The sequence below is a fragment of the Taurulus bubalis genome (genome assembly GCF_910589615.1).
Source record: "Taurulus bubalis genome assembly, chromosome: 8".
Classification (NCBI taxonomy): Eukaryota; Metazoa; Chordata; class Actinopteri; order Perciformes; family Cottidae; genus Taurulus; species Taurulus bubalis.
Window position 1 is genome coordinate 24415176 of NC_136596.1, and position 22735 is coordinate 24437910.

The 22735-nt window shown below is 44.2% G+C and overlaps 1 protein-coding gene across 1 annotated transcript in view; it reads left to right on the plus strand.

The window, feature by feature from the left end:
- Nucleotides 1-22735, plus strand: part of wdfy3 (WD repeat and FYVE domain containing 3) — a gene marked incomplete at its 5' end in the record, with an annotated part of 68302 nt that overhangs the window by 8534 nt on the left and 37033 nt on the right. The window contains 12 exons of the mRNA XM_079222964.1: nucleotides 212-398; nucleotides 494-660; nucleotides 3414-3893; nucleotides 4837-4947; nucleotides 6357-6550; nucleotides 8864-9135; nucleotides 9289-9486; nucleotides 10906-10989; nucleotides 13256-13445; nucleotides 13640-13854; nucleotides 16167-16279; nucleotides 19231-19468. Of these exons, the coding sequence (XP_079079090.1) occupies nucleotides 212-398; nucleotides 494-660; nucleotides 3414-3893; nucleotides 4837-4947; nucleotides 6357-6550; nucleotides 8864-9135; nucleotides 9289-9486; nucleotides 10906-10989; nucleotides 13256-13445; nucleotides 13640-13854; nucleotides 16167-16279; nucleotides 19231-19468 (2449 nt within the window). The remainder of the gene's footprint in view (nucleotides 1-211; nucleotides 399-493; nucleotides 661-3413; nucleotides 3894-4836; nucleotides 4948-6356; nucleotides 6551-8863; nucleotides 9136-9288; nucleotides 9487-10905; nucleotides 10990-13255; nucleotides 13446-13639; nucleotides 13855-16166; nucleotides 16280-19230; nucleotides 19469-22735) is intronic.

The window sequence follows — 22735 nt, forward strand, 5'->3', positions numbered from 1 at the left end:
CTCAAAATATTTGGTCTTGATTTAATTTCCTGGTTTGTTTTGGGTAAACAGAACATGGGGGTTCTGGGGATGTTGAATAATATTACAATAAAAATAAAATAATAATGTTCGAACATAAATAAAATGTCCTAGCGGTCCCTCTAAAGTCCTTTCCAAACATTCTGTGACACATTCGACTCACTCCTCTCCCCTCGCCTCGCCCCGTCTCCAGAGAAGGAATGCCTGGGCACGTGTGTTCAGAACATGCAGCAGTCGGACGACCTGTCGCCGCTGGAGATCGTGGAGATGTTTGCCGGCCTCTCCTGCTTCCTCAAGGACTCCAGTGACGTGTCGCAGGCCCTGCTGGACGACTTCCGCATGTGCCAGGGTTACGCCTTCCTCTGCGACCTCACGCTCAGGTACGACTCAGAGCCGGCACGTACGACGCGAGCCAACGCGTTCTTTTGTTAGTTTTTTGTGGACGTTCACGCAAGCGTCTCTGTCCCGTCTCCAGACTGGAACAAGCCAAGGAGGACGAGTCGAAAGACGCGCTGAAGGACCTGGTTAACCTGGTCACCTGCCTGACCACGTACGGGGTGACGGAGCTAAAACCCGCCGGCCTGACGACCGGAGCGCCCTTCCTGCTGCCCGGCTTCGTTCTCCCGCAGCCTTCTGGGAAAGGTGCGTCGATGGTCGCAACTGTTAGCTAGTTGATCATTAAATTCATCCGCTGTCTTCACTATTTTCGCAGCTAGCGAGCTGAAGAAATAGAGTTCAGAGTTAAGGAGATCCTTTGATTGGGCGGTACCAGAGCAGACTCGATCTCATGCTAAGTGCTCTTAGTAGAGCAAAATACAAAGAAGAGTTGAGTCAGTTAATCGTCCCTCCCTGCGCCCTTAAAGTCAAGATGGCGGATTAAAAAAGACTAAATCAAACAAACAAACAAAGAAAACAGGGATTTATTCATGTCGTATCGTGCGTAACTTGAGTGGATTGTAACATATCCAGTGTGTTATTAATCTGCAGATCCTCCAGTTCAAAATGAGACCAAACCTTTTTTAATGACTGTCAGTTTTTGAGTCATTAAAAAGGCCAAAAAATGTGACCTAGAATAGACTAGATTTTTGTGCTACTGTAGCAGTTGCTGATCACTTGCACCGCTTAAGAGGAGCGAGGCATCAGCAATCAATGACATTCATCAGTCATTCAAAGAAAACTGCAACCACAAGGGGTCTTTGAGCGTGCAGTCATAAACGAGCACAGAAAATATTAAACGAGACTAATGGATCCAGTAGTATGCAAGAAATACTTGTCTGCATTTAATCTTCAGGCTCCCAGCTTTCAGATGACGTGCAGCACTTCTTTGTCTGCTATCTCCCCCTAAAGATCCCTGTGCTCCCTGAAAAAGACGAAAATGGGTTCATGGTAGAGGGGCAGGAAGAGTGGAAGAGGTTAATGTTGAATTCTGCCTGTTGATTTGGTTTGTAACCATCTCTAGATAAATCAGAAAAGTATAAATGAAGAGGAGAAGGTGTCAGATCTTTCAAATAGAGCTTTAAAAAAAAGGGAAAGAAAAGCGCCTCTCACTTCTTAAATCCTCCATTCACTGTCATCATCCGAAGAAGATCTCAGGGACGCGTTGACAGTAGATGTTCAGGGCGCTAAATATGTCCATCCCCTCTCCCAGGATACAACCCAGTGATTCTCTGATCACTGGCTCACTTCTTGAATCCAAAACAATCCCACCAACTGGGTTTTCACACTGAAGCCCGAAAAAAAAAGGAGGAATTACTTGGAGAAAAAGTCTTCATGTATCCCCCAGACACACACACACACACACACACACCACACACACACACACACACACACACACACACACACACACACACACACACACACACACACACACACACAGATCTTAATCCATGAAATGACTTTGATGCTTGGCTGATTCCAGTAGGCTTAACCTGTTGACAGACACCATGGCAACTCTGCCGCCTGTCACACTGCTGGAGATGAATGCCCAAAGCCTCCTGCATACAAATGTGCTCTCTGGAGTCCAGAGACGCTTTACTGGTTGAGAGACTCGTCTCGAGCCAAACGTTCTCTTCTGCCGCCAAAGAACCTAAAAGGAACCCGTTGACCTCGGGCCTTTTATTTTTATTAAATTTTTTAAATATGAAGAAACACAATCAAGGCAATCATCATGACATTGAAGCATGACACACATGATATATACATTACCAATAGACACCTTCCAATTTTGAGTATGTAAAAAGATTCTATTTAAAAAATAAATAATAATCATGATTTCTTGCAAATGAACAATTTAAACGTGGTTGCATTGTAAGGAATTATAATTACTATGAGCTATTGAGGGATCACTTATGAAACGATAATCTTTTTTTTGTGTATTATGAGTATTGGCGCAGCTTTGTGGATATATATATTTGGGAAATGTTTCTTATAGAATTACACTGAACTATAATCCCTTCAGGCGTAAACATTAACGTCTGATTAACGATAAAGAAAATAATCCTTTGGTGCAGCGCTAATGTCACTGTTATTATGTTAATGCGTGCCTTTTTAATAAACTATGGAAACCAGCGGAAGTGAGTGACATGAAATAATATAAAAAAAGATTTAATTCTTCACTTAACTTTCACTCAATCCTTAATTTTTTTTTTTTGAAAAACACTTTAGTTTTTCTGCTTCATTTATTCTTTGTCCTGGTTATGCTCAACGGACTATGAACACTCTGTTTTGGGTGAACGCGATGAAATGTTTCCCTGTGTCGGATTTTAACACCATAAGCAGCCGGTCACCGCTAACCCTGTAACCCTGTCGCCAGATCCCTTATGACAACACACACAAAACCTCTTACTGCTTAGCTCTGCTGCTGACACACACACACACACACACACACACACACACACACACACACACACACACACACACACACACACACACACACACACCAGCCCAAAGAGACGCTCGCACAAGTACACACTGGTGTTTACCCCCCTAATGACGGCTCCAGCTGTGTGCAAAGTCATTACCAGAAGCCATCATGGTGCGAGGGTCCGCTTATTCGCCTCATTAGTCGTGTGTGTGTGTGTGTCATAGTTTGTGGTATGTGTTAGATATTCAACCCCCGAAATGGAGATCAGGTTGTGTGTTATGTAGGTCATGGATATCTTCAGGTGGGTAATAACCACCTGAAACATGTTATGTTTGGCAAAGGAGCCGTTAGACCAGCCTTATGGACTGTGAGCGATAAACTCGGATGTTTAAAATAACATACATTTTTATAAATTCTTCTTTTAATTGCTGTGTATGTTTTGCTCCCACAACATGTAACGTTCTGATCATTAAAAGCAATGCCATTTGTTCTGGCATAAACTCATAAACTCCTCTCCTCCGCTCTCCCCCAGGCCACACGGTGCGTAACATCCAGGCCTTCTCGGTGCTCCAGAACGCTTTCCTGCGGACCAAAACCAGCCGCCTGGCCTCCATGCTGCTGGACGCCATCGGAAACATCTACTCCGGCGAGCCGGCCAACTACTTCATCCTGGAGTCGCAGCACACCCTGTCGCAGTTCGCCGAGCGCGTGGCCAAGCTCCCCGAGGCCCAGGCTAAGTACTTCGAGCTGCTGGAGTTCGTCGTCTTCAGCCTCAACTACGTGCCGTGCAAAGAGCTGTTCAGCGTCAGCGTGCTGCTCAAGTCCAGCACGTCGCACGCCTGCAGCATCATCGCCGTCCGGACGCTGCTGAAGCTCTCCCGGCACGACGCGGTGTTCAGCGACGTGCTGCGGGAGGTCGGCCTGCTGGAGGTGCTGGTCAACCTGCTGCACAAGTACGCCGCCTTGCTCAAGGACCCGGCCACGCAACAGCAGCCACACAATAATGACCAAGGTGAGGGTTTTTTTTAAGCAAATCTGTAGGTCATGGAAAACCTGGAAAAGTCATGTCATTTTAAAATAGTTATTTTCAGGCCTGAAAAAGTCCTTGAAAAAAATGAAATTCCAAAAGTCATTGAAATGTGTTATATTCATATGTTCATGACGTTCATTTACGCTGAGTTTGAAATCATGAATATGCTTTTAAAAGAAAGACGCTCAAAATATAAGCAGGCATACGTTATATCTATAAATGTTTATTCTTTTAATCAAACTATTGTCTCTCATTCATTTGTGTCATTTAAGGTTTACTGTATGCTTTGGGATTCTTATTGTTAGTTTAAATACTACTTTTTCTCACTTTTTCATGTTTACACTGAGATTTCACAAAATGTTTGGTCATGGAAATCCATTTGTCAAAATGTGTATGAACCCTGAATCTGTTATAACGCTGCAGCAACGATCACGCCTCCTCGACTTTATTCATAACCACTTCTCTTAAGGAGTTGTTCTAGACTTGAATCACTTGCAATAGAAGCAGCAGCACAAAAGGGAACTGAAAGTAGAGATCATAACTGCCCAAATATAGAAGGAAATTTAAGGCTGTCAATACTCACTAAATGCAAAGATGATCCTGCGGATTAAAGATGATCATAACTCATGATCATGAAGGAGTGAAATCAAGAACATCCAGTAATGACTGAGCTCATGACAACACAAATCATTTGCATCATACAGCGAGAGAAGAAAAAAAAAGAGCCAAACTTCAGGCCTTGACCTGAAATACACTGGGCTGAAACCAAGACCACATTAAACCACAAACGATGGCCAAAAATGTACTTTTCTTCAAATGCAGCTCAATAAATGTTGGCGTTATTGCCCAATGGTCGACCACACGACCCTTTTTATTGACATCATTACGATGTCGGCTCACGCTCTCAAACCTCACTTCTCTTCAGCCGACTGTAAAAGCAACACCGTAGCAGAGGAGCAGAAGCAGCTGGCCTGGCTGGTGATGGAGACGCTGACGGTGCTCCTGCAGGGCTCCAACACCACCAACACTAATGCAGGTAAACACACACACACACACACACACACACACACACGATGGCGTGTTGCGTACTAAATCCAGGCGGAGGATATTGTTTTAATTACGTGGCGACGGTAATGATGCTCTTTATGGATTAATGCGCGGTAAGGATACACGGCGGACCTTAATAAGTAACTTTCAGGTACGTTTTACAAATTCAATTAGTAGGAACAACAAGAAAGAGCGGCTTTGGAGGACAGCTGAGCTCAGTGTCAAACGCTCTCTGTGAGGTTCGATTGTGCAAACAACTCTCTACAGCAGAGGAGGCATATTGATCTGAAAAACTACCGTTCCCCCTGAGTACAAGGCGTTTAAAATGTGCTCAGGGGTGGCTTATAGAGCTTCTGATGACACACAAGTTGTACTTTTTGGGGGGGGCTTTAATTATCCATGTCATAAATAGTCCAATCGTCTTTTGGCACCCATCCTTGTCCACCTCTCTAAAGTATTCCCCTCCGTCTCCAGCACCGCTCAGCGTTGGCCTCTGACTCCAGGGATCAATAGAAGTATCTTATTACGTTTTCCTTAAACCGGCCTCCCTCTCCTCCCTCATCGCCCAGCCTCTTATTAACTCTGTGTGTGTGTGTGTGTGTGTGTGTGTGTGTGTGTGTGTGTGTGTGTGTGTGTGTGTGTGTGTGTGTGTGTGTGTGTGCGCGCGCGTCTCTCAGTCAACCGTAGAAAGTGCGATGAGTCACAAAGATAAACGCAGAGCTCTCTTCGACCTTGATCGTGACTGGTTGCTTTCGTCAAATGAAACCCCAGGATGACGCGTGTGATGTCTTGTATCCTATATCCACATGGACTACATTTCGAGGCTCCCAGCTGGCGCTCGTATCTCGTAGAAGCAATTAGCGCGAAGAACTTCAGTGCGTCACACGAACGGCAAGAATGCAGGTCTTAAAGGTGCAGCGTCGGAATCCCAGCAGCTGATCAGCGAACCGGTTTGAACGGTTGAATTTGGGTTCTTTGAGAACATCACGGGAAACAATTCAGCTTCATAACGCCTTCAGCTGCCTTTACGACATCCACATGATGATCGAGCCGCTGTTCGTGTTCTCTTCAAAGTCACAAGACTCCAATGGCAAAACCAGTAGTTTCCCCCCGCAGCACACAGTAGTTACTGGTCTGCTGCTCTAACTCTGTCGGTTAGTTAGTTTGTCACGAAAGAACGAACTAACTAACCGATCGACCACAAACACGGTGCACACTGTGCCCTAACATAATAAAATATCCAACGATGTGTTTGTAGTGTGTTTTGGTTCTGATGTGGAGAGATTTGAAGCGTACTGAATACACAGATCAACAGCAGCATATTCATTGTTACTCACTGTGTCCAGTTAAAAAAACGATCAGCTGTACATAGAATACATTTCCTCCCCCGTCTCCCAGCTCTGTTCAGGGAGTTTGGCGGCGCCCGCTGCGTCCACAACATCGTGAAGTACCGGCAGTGCCGGGAACACGCGCTGCTCATCATCCAGCAGCTCGTCCTGTCGCCCAGCGGAGACGACGACATGGGGACGCTGCTGGGCCTCATGCACTCTGCACCGTCCAGTGAACTGCAGCTGAAGACCGACATACTGCGGGTAACGACACACACACACACACACTATGTTTCTGTCTTGACACACTCAATCATTCCAACGCTTTCAAAAAACCTTCAAAAAGATGATGTCGGCAGCGCCCAAACCTTCAGTCTCAGTGGGAACACAGTGTGCCATTTTAAAAATCAACGCGCATTTGAAGCTCTGCACACAGTAATTGCTACAAACTTGGGGTGCTAAGTGTAAGGTGCACATGAAAGCATGCACACGCACGCACGCACGCACGCACGCACGCACGCACGCACGCAGGGTTAGAGGGCGGGGGTTCATTTTCTGGAGCATAATTGCATTTTTTTTAATTCCCCTCTCAGACGATGTGATTCTCACGCCTTCTGAAGGCTTCTACTGGATTAACCCGTCAGCTCCCCCACATCACTAATCAGAGATTTCAATTATCACCCCAAAAAAAAACGACTACAAAGAACTTAAATCAAATCCAGTTTGAATAAAATGATTTATTTTCCTCGCTCGTCATCAGGGTTTACGGGCCGTCGACATTAACGCATCGCAGACACACAAATGGATCTTAAAGTTAAGCTGACTGGCCTTGTGAAAGTGCACAACTAACCCTGTAATCTCCGTCCAACCCGGATATGTTGCATCTAATCCTCGAGGCCTCCGCACGGCTGGTGAAGTTAACACACAAAATCTACACTTTTACCAGCAGCCTGCCGGTAATTTCCCAGTTTGGAGGACGTGAAGAGGATGTATTTAACATCCTGTGATTGGTTTCAACCTAAAAAAAAAACCTCCACTGTGCTGAGTCTGGCAGTATTTCCATGCAGCAGGAAACAGCTGGCTGAGCTGTGCAGCATCTCTCTGTTATTACTTCTCTTTTATTCCTTCTTCCTCCGACGGGATGCGTCATTATATCTGAAACCATCCCACTTATTTAGCTCCATTATGTTGCCGGTATAATGAACAATTTCAATGTTGAAGTGGGCAAATGGGAGCTGACTCCAGGGTTATTAGTTCGTATGGTGATGTCAATGCAATCAGGATATTGCCAATTTTACGGACGATTAGTTATAAATCTTGTGCATGGAAGTTCAATATTGACCCAAGAAAAGGTAGTTTAGCAAATAAATCTTAACTCAAGGCCCAGTTATTATCTTCATTCAGAGCTTTCTAAGTTTCAAGCTTTAAATAATACCAACCTAGACATAGTAAAGGGCTAGCTACTGCGATATCATCTTCAATGTTTTACTACGCTTCACTTGTTGCACTGACATCTTAAAGTTTGTTTCAACAAATTACAAAACAAAATGTCTCATTAACTCCTCGTGTGTGTAGATATGCAGTTAGTCCAGGTTTTGTCTTATCTGGTTTCATCCATCTCTGAGACGAGGTTTGAGCACATTTTATTAAGACTTTAATTTAGCATTAATTTCAGGAACAGTGTTCCCATAATGCCACATACTTTTTTGTCAACAGATTTCATTAGAACTATAATGTTTTCCCCCAGTTTTGTAGGGTGATAACATCATTAAATATGACAACAGACATTGAAAGCTCGACACACTTCCGGTTGCACATCACCCTTTGTATGTTCTTTGAGAATTAGACAGTTTCTTTTTCTTTTTTTTTCTTTTTTTCTGTGCTGGTTTATCAGCAGCAAAAGTCTGGAAAAGCGAGGGGCTTCATGTACATGTCAAGATATATTCTAACTATCCAATCATGGCGTATGTTTTTGTCCCATTATTCCAACAAGAAAAGTTTGAAAGGTATTCCTGCAGACGCAGGGTAGAAATAGCAAAACATCCAAATCTCCCCGAGTGGCAGTGAGCCCTGACGCGGGCCGACTCCGCACTTCACACGCGTCGATGAAAAGCTTCCCTGGCGCGCTAATTAAAAAAACTTTGCCTTTCAAATTCGTTCTTATGCTCTCAGGCTGTTATTTGGTGGGTTTTTTTTTAGGGCCCCCGCCAAAAAAAAACTCATATCCAGGTTACAGTTTGATGTTTCAGTTTATGTGATGTGAATCATGAAACTTTGAATAATGTGGTGGGGGAAAAAAACAACAGCCAGTAAACGCAGAGAGACAAAGCAATTCCCCAAAGGGGGGGTCTCATAAATATGTATCAACGCAGAGGAAGAATGAAATGAGTTGATGAACAGAGATGTGACTGAGTGACATGACATGAAAACTCAACATGGGGGGGTGGGGGGATAATTCAGGAACAAAATGTAAGAACGAGCATGAGACGGTGAAACGGAGGCTGTGTGACATCTTCACAATACATGAGACAACAAATATATAAAAGAGTAAACGGCTCATTGTTTCTCTTTCTCCAGGCTCTGCTAGCGGTGCTGCGCGAGAGCCATCGGACCCGGACGGTGTTCCGCAAGGTGGGCGGCTTCGTCTACCTCACGTCGCTGCTGGTCGCCATGGAGCGCTCGCTGTGCCAGCCGCCGCGGCACGGCTGGGAGCGCGTCAACCAGAACCAGGTCTTTGAGCTCCTGCACACCGTCATCTGCACGCTCACCGCCGCCATGCGCTACGAGCCCGCCAACTCGCACTTCTTCCGCACGGAGATCCAGTACGAGAAGCTGGCCGACGCTGTGAGGTAAGGTCTTCTTGTTCTTCTCGCCAACATGGCTGATTTTTAAACGTGGCAACTGGCTTTTTCACCACTGAAAAATATTATTGAATTTCCAGCACTGATTGGCAGAATGTAGATGGTAGTTGTTTTCTTCATGCCTACCACTGTCATTATCAGGCTGCTGGGCTGTTTCTCCGACACCAAGAAGCTCGGCGCCACGAGCGTCTTCCCCTCCAACGCTCAGCCATTCCAGAGGCTGCTGGAGGACGAGGCCGCCCCCGGAGGCTGCGCGGGGGACAGCGTCTGTCCCACGCTCAAGCACTGCAGCAAGCTCTTCATCTACCTGTACAAGATGGCCACCGACTCTTTCGACAGGTCAGAGGGCTTTAAGAACCATCTTATGTGGCACAAAGTGCAGCGTCGTACGTTTCCATGTTTTTAAAAGTAGCGTGCAGCAGAATTCCCCTCTCCTCTGTTCCCCAACTTCCAGCACATATGAGTTAGGAGAGCATACATTTAGGCCAAAGGGGTCAAAGGCATGTCTTTGTATCTCAGGTCGCCAAGCTGCTCAATACATAAACACCCCGGCGACACGTTATTTTTACTTTTCGTGGTTAAATGAGGTAATTACCGGATGAGTTTTTGTGTGGGAGAAGCTCAGTGGGTTCTCGAAGAGCCTCGGATCGGAATTGGGCGCACACGGCAGCCACATGGAGTAGAATGAGAACCTTTTTTTTCTTTCTACAAGTCTGTAAGATGTTCTCCGTTAAAACCCCTTGAAAACCTAGTGGTTCCAGAGATATACCTTTTTTAGTTTGGGTATGACATTTTTGAGCAGAGGCCTAAAAATAGGTGGGACTCAAAAGGTTAAAGCGTGTTTTTTTCTATCGCGGGGATCCACGTGTTGCGTTTGGCCTCCCGCTGAACCTGAAGAAAACCCCCGACGAACAAGTGAGAAATGGTGATTTTTAAAGGGACGGGTTGGGTGTTTTTACACACCTCCAAGATCCGTTTAATTATCCGCTACATTTAGAATATATTCAGCGCTTCAGCTTGCCGTCCGACAATCCTTTCTGACTGAAGCCGTCCTCCACGCTCTCTTTACAGCCACCAGCCTCCTTTGACGATGACAACCATTTTCCTTTCAGCACGCGGTTCTAGCGCTGGCTCGATCGGTTAGCTCGTTTGTGAGATTATGTGATGTTGGTGTCTTTTTTTTTTAAGGGTGAGTCCCATAACGACACAAAAACGGGCTAATCGATCGAGGCAGCTCCCGCGTTCTGCGACGTAAAGTGACCATCAAAGGGCGGCTTAGAAGCAGATCCACAGTCGACCTCTTCGTCTGTCACAATCCTCTTCTACCTTTTCCTCTCCTCTCCACCACCTGCAGGTCACGATCAAAAGCAGCTTCTGTTTTGCGGAACACATGTATTAATGGCGTCTCAAACCCGCCTGCTGTATTAAAGTGAAACGCCACGTGTCCAGCTTGTGTTAGCTGTAGCTGCATGCTCTCTGATCCTGTTTCTCCTTTTAGCTTTCCACTAACAGCCTCTTTCCCTCTTTCTTCCTTTCTTCCTTCCTTCCTTCCTTCCTTCCTCTAACCTCTGGTGCTGTCTGGCTGTTCATCATCGGCCCGGTCTGTGTGTGTGTGTGTGTGTGTGTGTGTGTGTGTGTGTGTGTGTGTGTGTGTGTGTGTGTGTGTGTGTGTGTGTGTGTGTGTGTGTGTGTGTGTGTGTGTGTGTGTGTGTGTGTGTACACTTGTCTCCTTCTCTCTGTGTGTGTGCTGCCGTGCAGTCGTGCGGAGCAGGTGCCTCCCTGCCTGACTCATGAGACCTCGCTGCCCTCGCCGTGGGGCACGCCAGCACTCGCCAGGAAGAGGTAGCTACAGCGCTCTGCCACTATTTCTTCTCTCTCTCACCCTCATCCCATCCCTCTGCAATTTCCTGGACCTCAGTCGGCACCAAGTGGCTCGAAAATGATCGCAAACTCCTCCAACGATCGCAAATAATTCTTTGCGCAAATCATGAAAATGTGGTAAAGTACACGTCTTTACTTATCAGTTGAGTAGCAGACATGAAACGGGCTTCCACGACACTTCACAGGTGTTCCTCAGCATTTATACTCAACTCACAACAAATGCTTATTTTCATGATCTAATAAACTATTAATTATATTTTTTAATAATTGATTTAAAATATATAACATGAATATATATGAATATATATAATAATACAAAATCTTCAAATTAGCAGTCCAAAACGTCAAAGATTCAAACTCAAACATGATATAAGAGCTGAAACTATAAAGTCAGATTGATTAGTTGATCTACAAAAAAATTAATCTGCACCTGTTTTTGTTTTTTTGATGGATCCAACCTCTCAAATATGAGGATTTAATGCTTTTTTGTGGGTAGACAAATAAGTTATTGATTAAAGGGACAGTGTGAAGGATTTGGTGGCATCGAGCAGTGAGGTTGCAGATTGCAACGAACTGAAACCCTTCTTCTCCCCCTGCCCCTCTTATACAACACGACGAGGGTCACAAGCACGTACGAGAACTACGGTGGCCTTCAGGGAACGTCAGATGGTGAAAAGGCTCTCTAGAGTCCCATCCAGGCTACTGTATTAACATGGCGGGGCAATATGAAGACGACGATTCTTTGTCTCGGGCGATTAGACACAAATGGAAGCGTAGTTATCGTACCAAACAATGGCATTGTTGCTTCTATTGCTCTCGAAAAACGTCTTCATCAACTATAAACTCTTAAAATAGGTCAAAGATATTCTCAATTTTGTTGATCTCTTCTAACTCCTATTACTACGACTAATACCATCTACTAAAGTGAAGGATATTTTTCATGTTACTTCCTTGGATACGTTTCTGTCCAAACACTTAATGTGAACCACTTTTCCCGCTTCTCTCGGGCAGGAAACGTGAACAGAATTCGATAAATTGCTCTCAGTCTGAAGTAGCAACCCCTCCTCCTCCTTTTCTTCCCTTTCCTCTCAGCTGAAGTTTCTCACACCAGACTCTTAGAATTTCATTTAAAAGGAAGAAGAAGAAAAAAAGTGCTCTGCCTCAGTGAGCTATAATAAGTGTCAAGGTGAAACTGGTAGTCTGCTCTCCGTTTGGATCCACTAAATATTCATGAGGAGGTTGGAATCATGTGACAATTATAGATAATTAAAGCTCTTCCTTGTGGACTTAATTGCTTTAAAAAAGAAAAACATCCACACACACAATTCCTGCCTCACTGCCAACATTCAACGACCTAAAGTATGGTCGTGACAGTGACACAGCAAGAGCTGTAGATTCCCAAATTAAGATTCTAAGTGTCAAGAAAATAAACCCGATATTATATCAAATCCTGGATATTTCTTTTCATTTAGTACTGAGTAATAGACGTCATTTAACGTATGCATGTTCGCTGCTCGTTGCTTTTACCACCGTGTTGAAGAGGTTGTCTTTCTCTCGCCTCGAAATGAAGGAGACAACGAAATGAAAGTGTTTGGTTATACTGAGGAATGAAAAAAACACTCAAAGACGCTTCCAGCCACTGAGAACGTTGGTTTCCTTTCCTGCATCCAACCCCTCCAGCTCTTTTTATGCTGACTCCAGCCTTTCCCCGGCCCTGCGTCTCTCTCCTCGAGGGGATGAGACGCTCTGTAATTTGCATCGCAGCAACAAGCCCATTTGTGTAATTGGCTGCCTGCAGATCTCCTGCCCTCAGCTCGCTGCTTCGGATCAAACCTTCGCCGACTGACACCTCCATCTCTGACGTGCGAGGACTCGTATTATTCAAAGTGTTAAATACAATGCATACATTGATTTGTAGTGACGCCATTATTTCCGTCCTCATTATGAGAATGTTTTCATCGAGCTCTGAAGATTTCCTGGGAAACGCTTTCGCTGTGAACCTGGATATTCAGTGGCTGCAGTTGCATATTTTACAGTAAAGTAGGGCCTCCGAATAATAGCCGAGGCTTTTTCGAGAAAAACACTTCAATAGTTTTGTTCTGTTTTTACTTTTGGCCTGTATTCATCACACCCGCAAAGCAACTAATGGCGGACCCCTTTAATAAAAAACCTTCGTTTGACCCAAATGGACTGGACCTAATGACTTTCTCTCTCCCTGTAATTCCAGACAAGGCTACTACGGCACGTCGGGCCCCCCCGCCCCCGTCAAAGCCCTGACCGACCTAAAGCTCCACTTGGCCAACACCTCCCACCCCGCTTCCTCCTCGTCTTCGTCCGACATGGTGGTGATCCACCCGGGGGCCGTCCTGGCCATCCTGGACTTGCTGCCCTCCGTCTGCTCCGATAGCCAGCCAGAGGTGAGAGCGCACGGGAAGGAAATGTGCTCACATGCACTTCCTATTAAAGTGTCTGAAGGGTAGTGAATTTATAAATAGTTTTTCTGACAATCGGACAAAATAAATGGCCCCCGAAAAATCAAGGTGACTTCAACACCTTTTACGCAACAGTCCTCCAAATCAAATATGAAATCCACCTTGCGTTCCCCCTGCAGCATGCCCTGGACCTGCAGCTGGCGGTGGCCAACATCCTCCAGCTGCTGGTGAACAGTGAGAGGAACCAGCAGGTGCTGTGCGAGGCGTGCCTCCACCAGCGGCTGCTGCAGCGCTGCAGTCAGGCCCTGGGCGACGAGGACCACCCGCTGCACCCGCCGCTGCAGAGGATGTTTGAGAGGCTGGCTTCTCAGGCCCTGCAGCCGATGGCACTCAGGTACTTTAACTTCTCTTGTGTTATTCTCACACCTTACTCCCCTGTAGACACACCTGCATTTGTGGATGTATTTCTGTGGATGTCTTCGTTTTCTTTTTCTTTTTTTCACAGCCTCCTCTGGACAAGTGTTGTACATTAGCATTTTGATCCAAGCGCTAAACACTGTGTAGCTGGTCCTTGTGCATAAATGTATTCTATAATTATGATGCTACTCTTATGTCCATTTTAAATATACGGTACTAATTTCAAGTTATTATATAATTATGATTTATTATTAGCACAACATTGCCATCCCAGCACCATACAAATAAAATAAAAAAACTAATAACATTTGGCGTGAGAGAGCACCTGAATCAAGAGTTTGTCATTCGTGTAGTGGCCATTTTTTAAGACACATTTCTATTTTTTCAGGATTCAACAGTGGTACAAAATAATTCACTGCCTCTGTTTTGCAGACAAAGAATACACACAGTTTTTTTGTAACGATTCATGTAACTCACCTTCTTTCCTTGTCAGCCTCTATTATACTTTGAGCTGAACGCTACTGTTAGCATGCTAATAGGACACGGCTAACATACATATCAACACGGAGGAAAAAGGGATGTTAGCATTTACCCGAGCAACATTTAGCTTTTTAAGATTGCTAACGTTTAGGACAAAATATTAAATGGTGGCGTTTTATGCTTTTATTTGGTCGTCGACAGCAGAGAGATCAGGAAAATTCGTAGGAGAAAGAGATGAGAACCAAACGGCCCACTAAAATGATAATGTCAACATGTTTACAGCACAACATTTAGCATCTTGTTATCATCTAAACAGGCTCACATTTAGCTTTCTAACATGCTAACTTTTTAGTTTCATAATGAGATTTACAAAAAGGTTTTTTTTTCGATTTGAGAAGCGTAATCTGCTTTGACAGTGTGTGAAAGAAAGATGCAAACTAAACTGAGCCGTTCTCATTTCCCGCTTGACTAGTTAAGTGAGATGGGAGATTGGGGTTTGAGGAATGGGGGGAGGGGCGAGGGGGAGGTATTTGACGTGCACACAGTCGGCTCTTTTTATATGTAAATCTCTGGCTGTTATTCTCTCGTCGGAGTTTAACATATCTGTCAATCTGTCACCCCCCTCCTCATGTTCTCCCTCCTCTCCTGTCTTTCTACCTCAATCTTGTGCTGTCAGTCTTCCTCATAACTCCTCTCCTCCTCCCTGTGTTTATCTCCCCCCTCCCCTCTGCTACCATATCAGCCCCCCTCTTTCCGTTTGGACTTGTTCCAGCTGCTGGTGTCGCTCGCTGACACCAACCATCGCTTTGCATTCGAGTCAACCTTATCATTGACTTTTAAACAGACTAAAACACGCCCTTAACCACCGCTGTTGAAGGGGAGGAGTCAGCCTGTGTTGTAACTAATGACTGTAAACAGGATATACATTACCTTCTTATCCAAAGTCACGCAACACTCGCGCGTGCGTTTGGTTTCTCTGCACACTGTTTAGTTTCAGCGAGTGTGGTCACGCCTGGTTTAGTTCCTGGGCTCAACAGGTACGTCCACTTTATAGCCGCTGAGAGGACTTTGATACCGGTGGATGTTGAGCTTGCTGTCACATCAAACAATAAACAGGCTGATCAAATCAACAGTTATGGAAAAGTCATGGAATTAGTTAAGTCTTTGAAAGTCTGGGGAAAAGTCATGGCGTTTCATTGCATTTAATTTAAATAATGGATGCATTAATCTTCAGTGGATAACCTTCCATCTAATGTGACATAAAGTAGCTGTGTTATGCCCGGATGTGTGACGATTTGTTTACCGTCGCATTACTTTTCTTAATTTTTGTCCGTGTTCTATGCGAATCTGAAATGTTTGAATAACGTCGGGCAAGTGTACATTTAATATTTCATGGTTCTCTAATGAGAGCAATGCAAATGCACGTAGTATGTAGGCTAAATACAAACACATTTTGCCCCATTTTCTTTCCAGAATTTTTCAGACTCCAGAAATGAGTTTAGAATACACTGATGGCACCATCGGTTCTGATTCACTCTGTTGGAAGACAAACTAATTAAAATGCTTGTAAAGCTATAATAAATTAAAGGACAATGTATTAAATATAAACTTAACCAACAAGTAGAGATTGAAAAAGCTGTTTTGCCATTTAATTTTCATCCACTAATTAATTAAAGTACAGAAGAACAGTGATAATATTTATATATATATATATATATATATTATTGCCATTGGATTCCTCCTGTGTGTTTCTTTCTTCTTGGTTGGTTGTGTGTTTAATCTTGACATCCTGCTCCTCTTGCCCTCCAGGGAGTTCCTGCGTCTCGGAAACCCTCTGAACTGCGGCGCCTGGGACAAGAAGCTGCTGAAGCAGTACCGGGTTCACAAACCGAGCTCGCTGAGCTACGACACCGAGATGAGAAGTAAGACAGCAGAGCGGCTCTCCTCCTGGTCTTGATCAAGACAAGTCACTGTGCCAGGGGGTCTCTGAGGGAATGAGGGTCCAGACCTGTTTAAAACAAACAAAATGATTGTCTGACGGGCCGTCAAGGAACATTTCCAGTGTTCTATAATTTAGTTTTGTTAAGATTGTTATACCTGAAGTGTTTAGCTTTTAAATTAATATTGTCAGACCAGGTTTTTACAAGCAATTCATTACCTTAACTATTGGTTAAAAGGCACAAGCGTCTTTTTTAAATGTGTTAAAATTGTACCTCTCTAAAACTGCTTTAATGCATTTTCTAGTGAAATACAAAAAAAAAGTCAAATATTTAAGGGTGCAAAACATTGAATTTGTGGACAAAAATGGCAGCGTCTTCCTCACAAGTGATCAGTTTTGTAATAGCCAAGAATTGGCGAGTTCAGTCCCCCGCAGTCCTCCAGTGCGTCTATGAAATGATGATGTCACCTGGGAGCCGTTCCCGTCTGCTTTAGTGATGGAGCTTCCTCCTGGGAGAAGGATTCATTCTGTGCTAAAAGCTTGTCAAAAGGCCATCAATCTTCTTCTTCTTCTTCTTCTTCTTCTTCTTCTTCTTCTTCTTCTTCTTCTTCTTCTTCTTCTTCTTCGCTCTCTCTGCGAGCTCATCGGGACGAATCCTCCGCTCAAAAGGCTGTGATTGCGGGGGATGAGCTTCCCGTTGCCATTTAATTGCCAGTTGAAATTACCGCCGTAGCTGCAGGTTTTTTCAGAACGGTTCAGATTTCTGCAAAACCGGTGGAATGGGTTTTTAGTATTACTTTTAGTATTACATTTGACGCAGTGCAACTTATTACCTCCTCAGAGTGGGTAAGAACTAAGAAGTCTAATCAGAATGTAATAATATGGGAAACTCTACTTTGAATGCACACATAAAAAGTACATGAGGTGGGTTTTTTAAGTAGAAAATACCTGCATTCATTTGGAAGCAAATTGTATAAACACAAAGAAACCCTCTTGGCCTCCGACTAATCTCTGTAAACTCCCCGTTTAAACAAAGATTGTCTCGCCGCTGTGCGTCTAATGCAAATGGTTTGTTTTTCCGTTTTCAGCTGTTAATGTTTGTAATTTCGTGGACTCCTCAGCGCATCCTAATTGCTTATTGTGTCTCCTCCCAGCTGCGAATGGATTTAGAGTCGCAACTAATTACTGCTCTTTACAAGCTGCCACTGTCGGAACACCCTGCTCTCTAGCGTGGTTTATTAGCCGCCGCTGCTGGGTGTTGTAGTTCCGGCTTTGATCGAATGTGTCTTTGTCAAGATGTGCAGAAAAAATAAACGAGAGCAGCAATCCGTGTTTTTTGTAGAAGGTGAAATATTGAACCGTCAAGCTGAAGTTAATTCTATTCCTTGTCAAATAATGAAGATGTAATGCTGTTATCCAGCTGTTATCCAGCCTTTTTACCTGAAAAAATAAATAGATAGTTATATATTTAGTTAATTGATGTATCTGCAGTTCTCATTATGCATTCAAAACAAATACGGTTGATCATTGTTTTGCCTGAGCAGAATGAGATGTGTGAGGAGAAGAATTAACAACCTGGGCTACATGGATGCAATATGGAAGATTCCCTAGAGGAAACTGAGAAAACACATTCTGATCAATTTTGTTTATGACGTAAGAACACACATACAGATACATGTTCAGGTGAAAAGGAGGGTTTTATATATATATAATATACCTTTTCCTGGAAGAAAACAGGAATGGTTTTTGTCCTAAAGGGAACATGGGGTTGGGGCGCACTTCAGCCTCATGTGGCCAAAGTGAGCAATACAACAACAAACAACTTAACAGAATTTAGATTATCCTTAACACACTGAACACTGGAGGTCATTTTCAGTTGATTTTCTCGATTTTACATAATTTTCTTAGATTAACCTTTTAAGGCACTTTCATATAAGATACATACCCATGTTGTACATCATAAATTGCAGAACAATCTCAGCAATCTATATAAGGAGGCACCATCATAAGGCAAAAGTGTAAAGAGAAAAACGTTACAATATGACACTAAAGCTGAAAAATGGAATCTCGATTTTTGAAAATGGGACTGAGAAATGACTTCATACTGCAGATACAGCTTCATGGAGTGTGTGCAAAGAAAAATGACCTTCACAACAATTTTTTTTGGGGAAATAAAAATATGTATTATAAAAAAAAAAATATGTACAGAATATATACTGAGAAATATAAAACAGAACAAAAACTAGTCAGACTATTTACAATATACAAGTATGGCTTGCTTTGCTTCAATGGCACATCCTCATGCCATGGCAGGAGGATGTGGAGCAGGAGGATGTGGAGCAGGAGGATGTGGAGCAGGAGGATGTGGAGCAGGAGGATGTGGAGCAGGCCAATACTTGCTTTGTCATCACGGATCCATCTCATGGAGCCTCTCGCTGACTTCTTTGTGGCTGGTGCTCCTCTCTGTAAAATAAATGAATACTAGTCAGTTGAAAGAAAGATGACGTAAATGTTACTCAGATCACGACTGTGGTAGTAATTTGAACAGAGTGCTCCGCATACTATGTGTAAATATTACTCAGATCACAACTGTGGTAGTAACGTGAGCAGCAGTGTGCACTGCGTGGCGTGCTCTCGTGCACAGTGTACACATTACTAGTCTGCACCATGCAGTCTTACAGACGCGGAACAACGTTTAGCAACTACACTTACCATCTTCCTCAGAAGAACTAAAGCCTTCGAGCTCTGATGACGATGCCATGTCGTCCTCCTCCTCCTCGCTGCTCTCCAGAATCATGCGTCTTGCTTCCTCTGTGTTGAATCTCTTTGTCGTCATGATGTCGCTTTTCTCTGACCATAAATACCACAATACTTGAGTATGCAGGTGTCATGTTGGACTGTATTGAATTGAACCCGTCCGTCCTGACTTCACAGACAGTATGACCATGTCCATGGAGGGCTTCGGCCCTGACAGCGTCTTCGCCACGCCGGCGGAGGACAACGGCCAGTACCGCATCAGCCGCAGCCTGGTGCGCTCCGCCGAGGGCAGCACCGTGCCGCTCACCCGGGTCAAGTGCCTGGTGTCCATGACGACGCCCCACGACATACGCCTGCACGGATCGGCCGTCACGCCCGCCTTCGTGGAGTTTGACACCTCGCTGGAGGGCTTTGGGTTAGTCGGCATGCAACTTTTTTTCTCCTCTCTTTAGCTTTTTGTTACCAAGAGAAAGGGGGCGGGGTCACATGCTCTCTTCACTCCTCATCTAAACAATAGCCAACGTATTGCTCTTCTTTTTGCTCCGTTTTGGTCTCCACCAATTCATGAGAATAATACCTGGCTCGTTAGCCGCTAAATGCTCCTCTTTCTCCACCGGCTAGTCGTGGACTTTTTTTAATACTGCTGACACTGAACCTGACGGTAATGGTGCTATAAAGCGGAAACAACAAGCAAAAAGAGGCTAGAAATGAACATAAAGCCGAGAAGTTCATCCCGACACCTTTCCTTTTTCCATTCATCATTTGATCCATTATTAATATAATACATATATTCATGAGGAACCTTAAAGCTCCATGAATGGACCAATCTTAATTACTTTAATAAGCTGCTGCAGCGACAGAGGATGCTGGTTCTCTCTAAACCTTTTTCCTCTCTCAAATCTTTCTCTTTATGGAGCCATTACTATTTCTCTCACCAGTGACACACACACACACACACACACACACACACACACGCACGCACACGCACACGCACCCCTCAGGGGGTCCACATGTTGTCATTCCCTACGATTTAACAGGTTGTGTGTGCTTTTCTTCTTTTCTTTTTTTTTTACCTCTCTGCGGCCACTGTCTCAGCAGGAGGCACTGATTCGCCTCCAGTTGTGGGGCCGTGCATACAGATAGGCTCATTTTCCGCCTTTTATGTCATACGACACACCGGCGCTTTGTCTGTCGGCGGCTCGGTGAACGCTGGGGGTCAGTGGAAATGGTGGCGTGTTGGATGTGACCGTGGCAGTCTGCCCACGCATCTTTCAGCAACACGTACGTGTGCAGATGTAGCAATGATTACACGGTCAACTGTTGATGGAAACCTAAGTGCGATATGTTTTCTCTTCATTAATATTCATTAAGGACGCTGGTTTAAGAAAAAGGTGGACGTCTCGCAAAAAGGTCATTGTCGACGTTTTCTGTCAGTATAGCGGCAAAGTGCCAAAGGTCATTTCCTGTGACTACCTGACCAGCATTGCACAGCTACTTCGCTTTGATTGAGATTGTGTGCAACGCTGTTAGAGAGCAACAGCAAAGGGATGAATTCTGAACTTCAAATAAACTAGTCTGTGAAACATTTACTCTCAAAAGAGGGAAACAAATTATCAATTGGTCTCGTTATTTCAAATAACCCTGAATCTTTTGGTCGTTTCAAGGTCACACACCAGCCGCGTTACGCCATGTTTGACCCACCGCACACTCCCCAGATCCGTCTTCCAGACGTACGATGACGTCGAGGAGCAGAATCCGAGATGGAGCAGATTAAATTGATTGGATTGCGCGAGATGGGAGATGAAACCGTTGCATATCTTAATGTGGCGTTCGGCATCATACTGCGTCTTCAGACCCCACAGTGTGTTGGACCGCATATGAAATATACTTGTCCCCCCCAAGCACAGGTGGTTTGATGCACGTCTTACGCCACCGGTCGTCATTTGCTCAATGTTGTGCTCTACTTGCAGTTCTGTGGTTTTTGTGTTTGCATTGATTTTGTTGTTTTTTTGCCCTCAAACTTGTTTATAGTTGAGAATATTCTTATGAAAGTAAATGCATCACGTTGTCCCAAAATAGAGGCTTTGAGAAAATAATCTTGAGTTTTCAACCTTATCTTGCAGTCTTCAGCAGCGCTTATTGTTTGTTCAACTATTTTGTATTTCCATGGTCAAGGCTTAGCTTTTCATCTCGGTACAATGCGTCCTCTGGCATTATCTTTGTCAAATATCGGCGTCGCCCATGTTTAGTTTAGTTTTTCCCGTTACAGCGGCGGTTCACACAGTCATCTTTAGTTATAATTATCCATCTTTTAAATGTGATTATAGAACACAAAATAGGTGTTTTTCATTTAAGAAAAATACATAAACTAATTTAAACAATGGAAAGGCGTTTCGACAAAGTCTGCATGTTCCACTTTCCTCAAATTTAATTTCCTGAAGAGTCATGGAAGGTGATTTTTTTTAATGATTTTCATAAATGAAAATATACCAGTTCTCAATAGATGGGGTCTAAAGCCATCTCTTTGTATTTGCTTTTCCAGCAGCTCAGGTCCTCATGTTTTTAAGAGAAGAAATAATCCTCATCTCTCTCTGCAACAAAGCTCCCGAAGACATACTAGACTTAATGAGGCATCTTTCATTAGTGCCCAAAAACACCTTAACAGCCTGATCATTTCCCTCCCTACTTTTAGATGCCCCTCAGTGACCACATTTCCTGGCCCCTAATTTCAAGTTACTTTTATCCACAAGAACCCGTTCGCCTCGTCTCAGCCGCCGCCTCAGAATAGAACATGGAGTTTCTCCTGAAAACACGGCAAAGCAGCCGCAGCAGCACACAGGCGACGAGGCGCTGGCCCACTTTCACTTCATCATAAACACAGGACACACACACACACACACACACACACCCACACACACACACCCTCCCACCCTTCCTCTCCCATCTGTCACCATGAAATATTGATGCCTCTGCTGCTATTAGGAATCACACACAGGCACTCTCTCTTCTCTTGCACACATGTGCACATCTCCACTCTCTATCTTTTACAACATGCTTACACACACACACACACACACACACACACACACACACACACACACACACACACACACACACACACACACACACACACACACACTCTCCAGTGCACACTCACACAGCCAGCCATCTCACAGGGGCCCCCCCATCCAGTGTGTGTGGAGGTGAAAGGAAATAATTAGCATAGCAAGCTGGTGAAGCCCCCGGAGTGTTTTTCTGGTTTACCCTCATCAAGGTGATGCCTAAAAAGACAGCATACATGAAGTTACTATGAAGCAGCAGGCTGGTGTTTGTGCTACGTCGACACAGTCTGTCTGTTAAACAGAGGACCAGTGTGTCTGCCCTTGAGAAGTGTCCTTGAACACGTCATTGAATCCCTGCCAGATTCGGGGACGCTGTCCCGTAACTAACCCTGACCCGGGACCTTTCTGTCCAGGTGGAGAAAACAAAAAGAGAGAGCCCAAAAATATATTTATAATCCGATCATTTTGGATGCAAAATGCATAATTTGTAGAGAACTAATAAAAAAAGATCAACCCAGCCGACAATATGTTTGTCATTTCAGCCACGTATTACAGATCGGTGAGGTTCAGGCCACAAAACTACTCGATCGCGCTTTGTGGCAAAATAACATTCGTAACGA